The 11,257-nt window shown below is 49.6% G+C and overlaps 4 protein-coding genes across 4 annotated transcripts; all 4 read right to left on the bottom strand.

Moving 5' to 3' along the window:
* Positions 1 to 930: 930 nt before the first annotated feature.
* V8C40DRAFT_45700 (bZIP transcription factor) lies at positions 931 to 2,067 on the bottom strand. The gene is made up of 2 exons (XM_083223000.1): positions 1,707 to 2,067; positions 931 to 1,645 (listed from the first exon to the last, which is right to left on the bottom strand). The coding sequence occupies exons 1-2, from the start codon at positions 1,888 to 1,890 to the stop codon at positions 1,272 to 1,274; spliced, it is 558 nt and encodes a 185-aa protein (XP_083071674.1). The 5' UTR covers positions 1,891 to 2,067; the 3' UTR covers positions 931 to 1,271.
* Positions 2,068 to 6,637: 4,570 nt separating this feature from the next.
* On the bottom strand, positions 6,638 to 8,421 carry V8C40DRAFT_45688 (uncharacterized protein). Its single transcript, XM_083222999.1, has 3 exons — positions 7,897 to 8,421; positions 7,688 to 7,817; positions 6,638 to 7,610 (listed from the first exon to the last, which is right to left on the bottom strand). The coding sequence occupies exons 1-3, from the start codon at positions 8,174 to 8,176 to the stop codon at positions 6,734 to 6,736; spliced, it is 1,287 nt and encodes a 428-aa protein (XP_083071673.1). The 5' UTR covers positions 8,177 to 8,421; the 3' UTR covers positions 6,638 to 6,733.
* Positions 8,422 to 9,765: 1,344 nt separating this feature from the next.
* V8C40DRAFT_45636 (uncharacterized protein) lies at positions 9,766 to 10,278 on the bottom strand. The gene has a single exon (XM_083222998.1). The coding sequence runs from the start codon at positions 10,082 to 10,084 to the stop codon at positions 9,803 to 9,805; it is 282 nt and encodes a 93-aa protein (XP_083071672.1). The 5' UTR covers positions 10,085 to 10,278; the 3' UTR covers positions 9,766 to 9,802.
* On the bottom strand, positions 9,820 to 11,095 carry V8C40DRAFT_249346 (mitochondrial 37S ribosomal protein mS41). Its single transcript, XM_083216736.1, has one exon. It carries the CDS (start codon positions 10,920 to 10,922, stop codon positions 10,236 to 10,238), a length of 687 nt encoding a protein of 228 aa, XP_083071671.1. The 5' UTR covers positions 10,923 to 11,095; the 3' UTR covers positions 9,820 to 10,235.
* Between the last annotated feature and the right edge of the window lie 162 nt (positions 11,096 to 11,257).

Genomic DNA, 11,257 nt, shown 5'->3' with positions numbered 1-11,257 from the left:
GCAAACGGGAAGCGATTGCCGGGCTGAAGGAAGGTGGGGTGAGAAGCTGTGGTACCTGCCAGAGTAGCGCGAGATCAGGAACGATACGAAATACTCCAGAGATGAGTTTTGGAACTGATTAACGAGCGGGAGATTTGAGAATCGATGCGTCATGGCAACGAAGGTGAAAATGAGATGAATGAGTAAGGCAGCAAGCAGTATTGATACATGAGTAGGTAGTAGGCCACTATATAAGGTGTTGATGTATGGTAATTGGTACTGATGTATTCGAGGCAACTCACAGAGGCGAACTCGTTGGACTAGTATGCATGATAGCGCCGAGGCAAGGTGTTGAGTCTCCGCCCATTATATAAACAAAAAGGTAATTTAAAGTCTACTGTTGTAATCTGTATCTCCTCGTGTCAAGCATTACGCTATCTCTTCTAATGCAACCGGAATCTATAGAGCTGAAGAGAAGGACAGCCGTTGCTTCTCCTTAGTTAGCCACGGATTCTATTCTAAAGAGCCTAGCTGAGGATCATCCGCCTTACTCGCTCCACCGACACTCCTACATACAAACGGAAATCATTGCCACAACAATTCGAGCACTTTGCTAGGAAATATTTACAAAATGTTGGAGGAGATTCTCAAGCCATTTGTGCGCAGCATAGCATGTAACCTAGTTATGCAGCAAGTTGTGTGCCGGATCCTTCATGCAGCCCGCCTGGCGCGAGGCTTGAACCCCCGAGATGATCGGCCTGTCCACTCCCACAAATCTAGATCAAGAGCCACAAAATAAAGGCCCCTGTTCGCTATCTGCCGTCGCAAACTGCGACCAACACACATTTGTGTAACTGTCGATTTTTAGTATTAGACGTAATGCAAGGGGGTTGCCGGTTTCCCTTAGCCTACATGCACAGCAGCTACACTTAGGGCAAGGAATCACTCATATTTAACTTTCTATGCCAGCACAACATGAGTTCCAGTTTGTTTATTTAAAGCTATGTACGTGCAATGATCAACTCCATGAACGCTGCTGTATATCTTAATCGTCATCAATGAGAAGAGGTGTAGTGTTCATCAACGTCTTTATGCTTTCCCGTATGTGCGCCAGCGCCTTAAGACAACTTAAAGAGTATAAAGGCATTGTATCTCAACAAAAAATCCGGCAATTGTAGAAAATGTGGCTTGGCCGACAGAAAAAATAGAACAGAAGAAGGGGAAAAATTATGAAGAACAGGAAGAAAAGGAAGGAAGGAAGTAAGTATATATAAGAAAATGCTCATGTGTCTTCATGAGAACATGGGATAAGGGTGACCAAAAGTTGGCCCATCATAGACGTAGGTATTTTCGTCCACGTAGCCATCGTTGGCTCCGCCGCTGCTATAACTGGGAGTCTGGCGCACCTCAGAGCTGAAAGACGAAGAATAATTCCTAGTGACAAAGCTGTCTTCTAGGTGTGTTCCTTGCCCGCTACTCTTACGGCTTTCAGCCTCATGTCCTCGAGAGACGATATGGCTCAGGCTCACGCTGCCCCATGGCAGACCTGATGGCTCTGGCTCTGTATCTACATCGTCTGGCTCGGGAATGCGATAACTGTTGCCGGCATGTTCTTTGTCTTTTGCTTCACGCTCTGCTCTCTCTTTTTGTTCCTTAACTTTGCCACCTTTATATGTAGTTAGCAAGCTGGTGTTTGGCATAGTTAGGATGTAGTTGGAGAGACGTACGGAACTTGCGTTGTGCAATGCGATTCTGTATCCTCCTCCTCTCTTCTGGGTCTGTTACCTCAGACCACTCGGCCTCTTTTGCACTCGCTTTACTTTTCTTTTGTGGTGTAGAGCAACTGCTGCTCTTATGTGATGAAGGCTCGGGGCTTTGAGAGAGACTTCTGGATCGTTGTGTTGCAGGCATAGTAACAGGATGAGACTCTACCCTGAGGCCAAAATGGAATGTTTCGATCAACCGCTTGAGACTTTAAGCCAAGTTACGGAGAGTGTGTAAATTTTTTTGGTGGGCGCCGTATGGTTCAACGTGGGATTTTATACCCGGAGTCGTGTCAATTGACAGGTGTGTTTAACTCAGGTTCAATGTGTGTCCAGAATAAAGCACGTGCTAATTGGGATATTATATCATTGACGCGAGCAGAATATCTCATGCTCAAATCGCCAGAGGAGAAATAATACACGGCGTGATAAGATAGTCCTTGATTAGAATCCATTCCAGAAGAGACGCAGTGGATAGTGGGAATCAGCCCAGGCTTATAAGTCAAACAGCGAGGCAAAACAAAGCATGAGCCGTGAAACCGACCCAAGCAGAGCCCCAAGAATCAGAACGACCCAAATGCCAGAATAGCCCCGGCTCTAGCCCCAGCACCCGTCGGTCATCGAGCAGCGACAGCCGTGATTCAGGAGCTAAACGGGCCATCCGCCTGCTTACCTGTACGGACAGGGGGCCAGTTTAGAACATTCACGCCAAGGGATCTGCGGTACGCCCTTTTCAGACTCCACTGCGAGGATTCCAGGGTCCGGGCTGGTAGTGGCACGGAATCAGCGTGCGCGGCATCGTGTGTGGACGGAGGACGGAGCCGATGCTAGAGAGATGGGATGGATGGATGGATGGACTCATGGACCGATACGGAGGATGCGAGGCCTTGGAGGGAGAGGGCGTACAAGTAACAACGGTGACGTAGCAGTACTAGTCTGTTGAAGCTGTTTTGAAATCCAGAATTCACACGGCCGATGCACCGAAGGATCACAGGCGAGGGTCACCCGGGGGCGGGAAAGGCCCGTGAGTTTGAGCGCAAGAAGAGTGCTAGAACAGGGCTAGTTGTTAGTGCTGGTGCTGGTTCTCGTACGAGTCTCCTCGGTATATTCTGTGTGTCCGTCCTTGTATGTTCCAGCATGGACAAGTAGCGTGAGAACTGCATCTGGAACCCGGCAGTGAGGGTAAAGCGACGGGGAAGTTACATGCACTCCTCCTGGGCAGGGGATCGTCAGCAAGGGGATGCCGGTGTGAAGCATCATCCCATTGCTTGTTTCCTCGTTGCCACTCCCAATGCCGTATACATGTAGATGCATGTACCTACCACTTGCTGCCTGGTGCTACTGCTGCCCTAAGGCATCTATCTACCTTAGTAGTAGTGGTCAATAGCAATTCTACCTAGCACACAATCTAACGGGCGAGATAATGACTCCGAAACAGACGTCGGGATATTTGTTTGCAAAAGAGCCATCTGTGAGTAAACGCCAGAACACAGAGCACAGGCTAGAGGTATTTCCCAGGGCTGCAGTTAGTGCAAGTAACATCGAGGCATCAAACGAAGCGGCACTAGACCGAAATACGGCATGATTCAAGTCAAACAAGGTTAGAGATAAAGGTTAGCACTCGATATAGGCCAATCGTAATATTGCAGGTTTGTCTGGTGGGGCATAATACCCCTGCTGGCCAATGTTAAAAAGACGACCTACGTACCGACTACGGAGAGCAGGATACATGTTCTAACAGCCCTTCGCTGCATTGTGGCTTCAGCCGCAGCTTTGGATTGAAGCGAAGGAGTCCCATGTCAAAAAGAAGGAAAAAAAAGAAGGGGGGCTTCGATTAGGACACAGTGGCTAAACTCTTGGATACTGGCTCGCCTGTGCCTTTTTGCCCTCTTCGGCTTCGGTTTGTACCCTTCGGCTTCGGTGCCTTATTCTTGTGCACATGTTCACCCTCTCTTGTCTTGCATGATGGCGGTTTAGACACAGACGCCACCTGTATGTGCTTAAGGATTGATACGAGTTCGAGACTTGACGAGACTTGACTGCCCGAGAATTAGAGCAATCTTGGCGATTGTGAGGCGTGAATTGTGGCCAATTGTGTGCTAGGGCCGCTGTAGCTCTGCCCATGAAAAGCCCTGGACGCTATTTATAGGTGACTTAACGTTGATGTGAGTTCCAAGTCTAGAGTCGCTTCGATACCGAGCAGGGCAGTTTAGTACTAACGTCAAGTTGCTCCTTCCCGCAACTGCCATACTGCAGGTCACGTTATGAGTAAGGTACCAGTGTGCACAGACTTCTCGCAAAGCTTCCTTCAAATTCTTTCTCAACTTCACTCCACCATCATTTTCATTGTCAGCCTCGCATCCTGCCTCTCCGTTGAGCTGAGTCTCTGCAGTTGACAAGCAACGGCCAGAATCCACAACCCATACAGTTTCGACTTGCGACTACTACTATTTCCCTCCAGTTGCTAGACTAACGCCTAGCCCTGTCTTGTGCTGCTAGGATGACTCTTTTGCCGGCCAACGTTAATCTTTGGGGGCCGCACACAGGGCTGGCACCAATTACAAACAGCGTTACAAAAGGTCCCCGCCCATTGCACTCCAGCTCTTCAGCCCAATCAAGGATCCCCGACTAATAAAGCGAGATATACGACGGGGTGCCAGGCGTCACAACCCCTTCCAACTTTGCGTCAGCGCAGCCCTCGTCCTGTTTTTGCATCTCCGCTGGGCTGGTTGACGCATTCGGGTGACAGAACCGAATCATTAATCGTCACCAGCCACGCCTGCTGAGGCTTGCTCGCGCAAGCACACACGCACGCAACGCCATGGCTCCAGACGATGACAAATGGACACGCGCAAGAGTATGCTTCGTAATACACGACCTAAACGATAGAGCTATATCGCTGTCATTTCTCATTCTCTCGTCTCTGCATCAATAAGCATGCTTGGAAATCCTTACAGCTCGGCATCTGCTCGACGCCTTATGGTCGACAGCGCAGACACCAGCTCACGAGCATGTTTCGTTGCCTCCAATTCCACCAATACGAACGAGCCTCTATTCGCATTGGTCAGATCACTTTCTCAGCTCTGAGTTCAGGAGGGTTGCTTCATCTCAAGCCATGCACGCGATGGGGTGGTACGTGCAAAAGCCACGCGCCTCACCCCACCGTCACCAGGCACCACGGTGCTAGAAGTCTCGCCTTGTTCATCGTATTAGGATTGTCTCATGAATTCCCATGGCTAGGATAGGTTATTGGGCAAGCCAAGTGAACGTTTTCTGGACACTCGACGTGTGATGTGGCGGCGACACCGAACGCAGTCGGGCTAATAAGATCGTATGTTGCTACAGAATTACACTCTGTGTGGTTCAAAATCATCCCGACTGGCACCCCAATCGCATCTCTATCGGCACTCGCAGAAAAGACGGATGCACTTGCTGCCTAAGAGTGTTGATACGAGACAAGGCAACCATTAGACCTGCCTCCCCCGGAGTCTAACACCCTGTTGCTTCTTCTCGCCATGGCGAATATCGCAGAGATCATGAATGGGAATGCCAGGGTATGACTACACTTGAGGCTCTTACCGAGCATTGACCACTAGCTCCTCGCTCTTCCCTCCCTGGCGTTGATGAGACGGGTTAGCGAGTGTGGTATCGTCAACGGCGCCCTCCCGACATCTCTCATGCCGCATCGTGGCCCTCACCCTTGTCTAGGAAGAACGATCTATTCAAGGAGCCGAGGCAGGATACACAATGCTAGCTCCAAAGGTGATATTGAGCAACGCTCACACGGTTCAAGAAACCGCATTACTAGTACTGCATGTTATAAACACATGCTGCGATATGTCGCGTGCTGTTTCCACCATCCCTGCTTGCCATGCGCTCCCATCCTTTGAGCTAAAACGCGGATGCCCTTCTGCATGCTCCGTAGGGCTGCCAAGAATACCACGGGTCAGGTCGGTATACAAAAATAGGGCACGTAGCTGTCGAAAAGAGCATGGTGATCTACACTAACCCGCGACAAGTATTCAGGGCGAGAGAGATTCTAATCTCAAGAGTTTTCTATTCTTAGGTGTTGCAGGGGTTACTCTATTTGATCTACATAATAGCTTGGTTGTCCTCGAGAGCCCCCACCCAGGACGGACACCTACACGATTCAGTGTAAAAAGAATGAATGAGGTCGTAGATGCTCGGCATACGTTGTCGAGTCAATGACATTGCTGTCTTTCTGAATTACCTCCTCACGCTATGCCTCATTTCTACCGGGGAGCAATGCATCTGATCTACCCTGGTTTTCAGCTGAGAGCTCTGGTCCCTCTTTCAACTACTTCTTGCCTGTTTTTACCCATCGGCCGCACATCTCGGCCGCTTTGCGTTTTTTTTTTTCTCCTGCTGCTTTTTGTTTTCTTTATTTAGCATCAACATAAATCTTCAAGTCGGCCGACACTCCGTCGCATTGGTTACCGTGGTGAGGCGATAGCTTGGGATTGGCATCTTCTCGGCTCAGAAAAAGGGTCCCCAAAAGTTCGTGGATGGCGAGGAGTGAAAATGTGAGTACAGACGCTTCTTTGATCCAATAGCTGCTCAGTTCTTTATTTAGAATGATGACTTTTGACTCATATACACGTTATATGCTACGCGTTATGCGTTATGCGTTATGCCGAGATAGAGGTTCTGCTAAATGGACTCGGACAAGTCCCGAGAAACATGGAAGGAAGAGAAAGACTCACAAGACATGTGATGGGAAGAGTCAAGTCTACTATGTGAGTAACAGCAACTTATACATTATACGGAAAAGAAAATGAAGAACACTTCATGTGACATATGCGTGGGGCATTTACTTGGACATGAATCTATTATTTTCCATCTTTGGTCAGTTTCTCCCAGCCTGCTTGGGTTATTATACTCGAAATTATTGATAATGATACACGACGCAGTTATCAGCACGACGCAAAACGCAAAGCTCAACAGACAATCTCTAAAAAATACCAGCACTGTCACGGGCTCTCCATCTCGGCTAGCTGTGGCGACATTGTCGCTGGCCTTGGTACCACAGGCTCATCGTGGCCAGTTTGCCCCATCTCCTGCGGTGGTTTTGGCGGTACCCAGAACCCAGACATATCGCTATGTCCTCCCATATACGCCTCTTGTGGGACTGACGAGGAAGCCATGCTCATGTGCGCGTTAGAGGCGTAATACGCATTAGGGGGGTGAGCAGGCGAGCCATATCCACCTGAGTGTACAGGGACTGGCACGATTTGCGGCTTTGCCGACTGACGGCGAAAGTACAGTAGCAATCCAACGGCGAGAAGCAAAACTGCCGCGCCGCCGATGGCGATTCCTGCTATCGCTCCACCAGACAGGGAGGCCGAGCTGGACTTGGAGTCCGGGCTGGGGTTTGCATCTCCAGCTGCCGTAGTCGTAGAGCTCGGGGGCTCTGAAGTCGTTGCCGTCGAGCTCGTTGCCGATGCTGGGTTATTTACCGTAGTAGTAACCACCGAAACGTTGCTCGTTCCACTTGGCCCAAGGTCCTTGTATGCATCGCAGTCGGGCTTGGGCTGAGCAAGAGGGCATTCCTCTGCGAAGCAGATTGAGTAGAGCTGGCCGTTGATAGGGGGCGCGCACCGCACGGCGTATCGGGCATTCATAAACGTGTCGAGTGTTTCCGCATCCTCTTCCGAGAAGCCAAAATACTTGCTCGCCAGCGTGAGCTGCTCAACGAAGTATCCGATGTGCGTCTGGTTCAGGTTCATAAACTTGTGGACATAGGCCATGGAAAGGGGACCGCCGCTGTCGGCCGTCCGTGGAAACTTTGGCGCAAGACTGCAGCCGTAGACAAAACCAAAGGCCGTAAACCAGTGAGTGAAGAGACGGCTTAATTGAGAGAAACGATAACGGTGAGTAATGGTAATGATTGAGTGAGGCGGCAAAGAAGCAATGAAAACACTTACTACTGATTCGTCGACTTGTCTATGTTGACGGAATTCGCAGAGCCATTCAAGAAAGCCATGAGTGGTCCGGTGGCTCCTCCATCTAGCCAGTCAATGCCCACAGGCTGATTGTTCAAGTTCGTCGTCGCCTCTGTAGTGTTCCATCAAGGGTCAACAAACGAACAGTCAAGTTGGGTGCTTGTACAACTACACCGAGAGAATTGTCTTACTTGAGCCGTCAAACCAAGGTCGAAGGTATACACCAATCCCATCAAAGTTTCCTTTGTTGAAAATACCGGTGTTCTCGTCGATTGGGTTTGGAAGACCAGCACTTCCAGCATAGGCGAGAGTGACGATGCTCTGGACGAGGAGCAACTGCGTGGTGACATTGCTCTCACCATACCGTTGCGCTGCGTAATAGTCGCATATTGATTCGTTACCGGCTCTTTGGGCGAGAGTCTCTCGCCCTGCGGCCAACAGCAAGACGGCAGCGACGCGTTTCCACAGCATGTCGAGCCCCCTACAGGTACAAATCTGATGGACAAGTCATATGTCGAAGCAGCAGAGACAGATGATGAGGCGGGACAACCAGCGACCCGAGTGTACGGATTGCTTCGTGGTAATATAGGGGCACCCAGCCGAGCCATTGCATCTGGCCGGGTCAGGGCCAGACCATTTTCATTTCCTCTAGCCGCACCAACTTGAATCCCAAATCCCACGGCGTGCATATTGTGGCGGACGAGGCCTCGCTCGATTTGCTGGACCGGGGGCAGCCATGGCGTCCCTGTCAGCCCAATGCTCGCTTCCTTCTCGAATAATTGCCCCCAGCAAGGCTGCGTCTAACGTTACTGCTGCGGCGCCCCCATGTGACTGACAGCTCAATCGCGCTCTTTTTCAGCTTGTCGAGGCAACCAGCGGGATGGCCTCTGTGAATGGCCGTGTCCAAGCAAGCCCAGAACTGGGCGCTCCATACCCAAACGAGGATCACCGACTAACACGACATGATGCCTGAAGTACGAAGTAGCTCTCGCGCTATCCCGTGTTTTCGGCTACAAACTTGGCGTTCCAATCGGCACTTGGACAAAGCAGCGCGGTTGATTGGAGAAGAGGTGGCAGCAAGCCCTCCTGCAGTGCTAATGCTTATATCTGACGGCGGACGTGATGTGACTTGTCCAGGTGCCCAGCGCCAATCCTTTGCGGCTGAAGATGGCTTATTCAGTAGTCGAGCTCGCGAAAATGCAAGGGGGGGGTCGATGGTTTAATCTTACCGTCAATACTATCGTCTTTAGCGTGCATGTCGGCTGGGGACTGCCAACAACAACAACAAACAAAACTATCAGAGCTTGGCGATAATTTCAGGCAGCCGTTTCTGTCGGTGAGATATCTTGTGATTTATGATGATACCTAGGGCCGGGTTTGTGGCAAACCCCATGATTGCTTGGTATTTTGGCGTCTGTGTAAGTTGCGCCTAGATTATGCTTAAAATGGCCCGGCCCAATGGTCGGCTGTCGCCACTTGAGCCAAGCTACATAAAAAAGTTGTGCTTTGTTCACGATATCCGAGGTGACTTCTTTTACGAAATAAGAGTAGCTATCCTATCATTGACCGTAACCTCGTTACCGTTGTCATAATTATTAGGTAATATCTCTATACTATCACCTTCTCTGTCGTCATCCATATAAGAGCAGATACTCTGGATCTCTGCTGCTAGATGAACAGCCATATATTCATCCGCGGTGAGAACCTTAACGTATGCATCTTCTTGCAGAATCATTCTAGTAGAAGGCTCGAATGTTATTCTCGTTTTAAAATTCTAAATTAAGTGCATGTCAACATGTTCTGCTGGTAGAGAATATAGGATAATGAATGAATCTCGCTCTCTTAGAGAGTTTATCCTGACGCATCTTTGCAAGTGCAGTGCTTATCTTGGCTTTGGACGAATTGTTATGATAGAGAGGATCTTGGATCAGAGATTCTCAAGGGGTCAGCCGTTAAGAATACAGACAGCCTTTTTCACTAGCAATTCAATAAGTATGAATAATATTAATAGAGTGATTACATGAAAGTATGCAAGGGGGAACTGCAGCTATTTCTGGGGATTCATTAACCAGCTCCCCAAGTCGGCCATCCAGTGTCTTAGATCATAAATAAAACGGGGATATAGTAATAGGTAGCAGAGAGCAGAGATAGGGACTTGTAAATGCTGGAAAGAGTAGCAGATACGAGAGCAATATAACAGAAGTAGTGGGCATTAGATGAATATACCGGCAATAGCAGCACGTAGAAAACCAGGTATCTAGTAGGTTCAGATGTTGAGCTACCGTCTAGCAAATATCTTTTTCTATCGTACTCGTTTACCCATAGAGAAGAGTGCATTGGTGGTTTGGTGTAAATCGACAGTATGATCCAACTCAGCATCAAGTGGGTAGCCCAGATGCTTCCTCGCTAGACGAGATTCATATCATTCCATCATGAGACGGCAATGCTTTAATTGCTAGCACTAGAATAACAACAATTGTTACAGAGTTTTCGTAATATACAATGCGCTAGCCTTCAAGCGTCCTCCCTTTTAGAAGCCTGACAACGCTTCCGCCTCGCGCTCAGCTCTCCGCTCTACTGACCGTCTCTTGAAGCGAATCTCCGCCCTTCTTCTCTCACCACCATCAATCTTGCGTCCTTGACGTTGCTCCCACATGCCCTCCGTAACCTTGACGATTGCGCCGGCCTGTTGCGGCAAGGGTGTCGCAAACGGCCCCGCTATTGACTTGAGACCTCTAACTGTGTAGCCATTGGGTCGAGGAAGGATTTCAGAACCCTCCAGAGCCGCCTCCTGGTCCTGAGGCACATTGACCACATATTTCGCATCGCTGACAACAGAGGCCGGTGGTGTTGCTACTTTCAGCAGAGCTTGGCCGTCCGTGACGTACTTGAAGTCTCCGCCAGGTCCCAACGCACCCTTTCGGTATCGCTGCATCCACTGCAGCAGGTATCTGCGGTTACGGGGAGGCTCGATTCCAAGCTCTTTGAGTTGTGGTGAGGTGAGGGAGAAGAGAGACTCCCATGACGGGAACTTGGAGGCGTGCTTGTTGAGGCCGCGGCCAATGAGCGTGAGAAAGGTCTGGACGTCGGGGACGAATGGTCTAGGCTTCGGGATTGTTGGAGCCGGTCTCGTCTTGTGAAGCCATCGTGCTTGATTTGCGCCCAGGAAGCTGGTGCTGCGAAGGAATCGCAAGGGTGGTAATAGCCCGTTCTTCATCGTGACTGCGTCGAGGAAGCCCTAACGTTTGGTGGTCAGCGGCATTGACATGGCAAATTGGCCGCTAATTCACGAATAATAATGATATCAAGAATTACCTTGAACGGTAGCCGTACAAAAACCCGGCAGTTGACGGTTCTGGCACTGCAAATCCTCTTTTCGAGCCCAGCCCGCGCAATGCTATGACATGCGAACTTTCTTTAGTCTGATCCATTCGATTTTGAAGATATTAGCTAAGCAAGGCTTAAGTAAATTAGTGGGGTGGCGACCACACCCGGTTTATCGGTGTCATTCCATTGGTCCATATGGATTATCCAATTGATAACGCCTGGAAT

This window comes from Trichoderma camerunense (assembly GCF_050948025.1).
Source record: "Trichoderma camerunense strain CBS 138272 chromosome Unknown V8C40scaffold_12, whole genome shotgun sequence".
In the NCBI taxonomy this organism is placed as follows: domain Eukaryota; kingdom Fungi; phylum Ascomycota; class Sordariomycetes; order Hypocreales; family Hypocreaceae; genus Trichoderma; species Trichoderma camerunense.
This window is presented reverse-complemented; position numbering and strand designations above follow the sequence as displayed.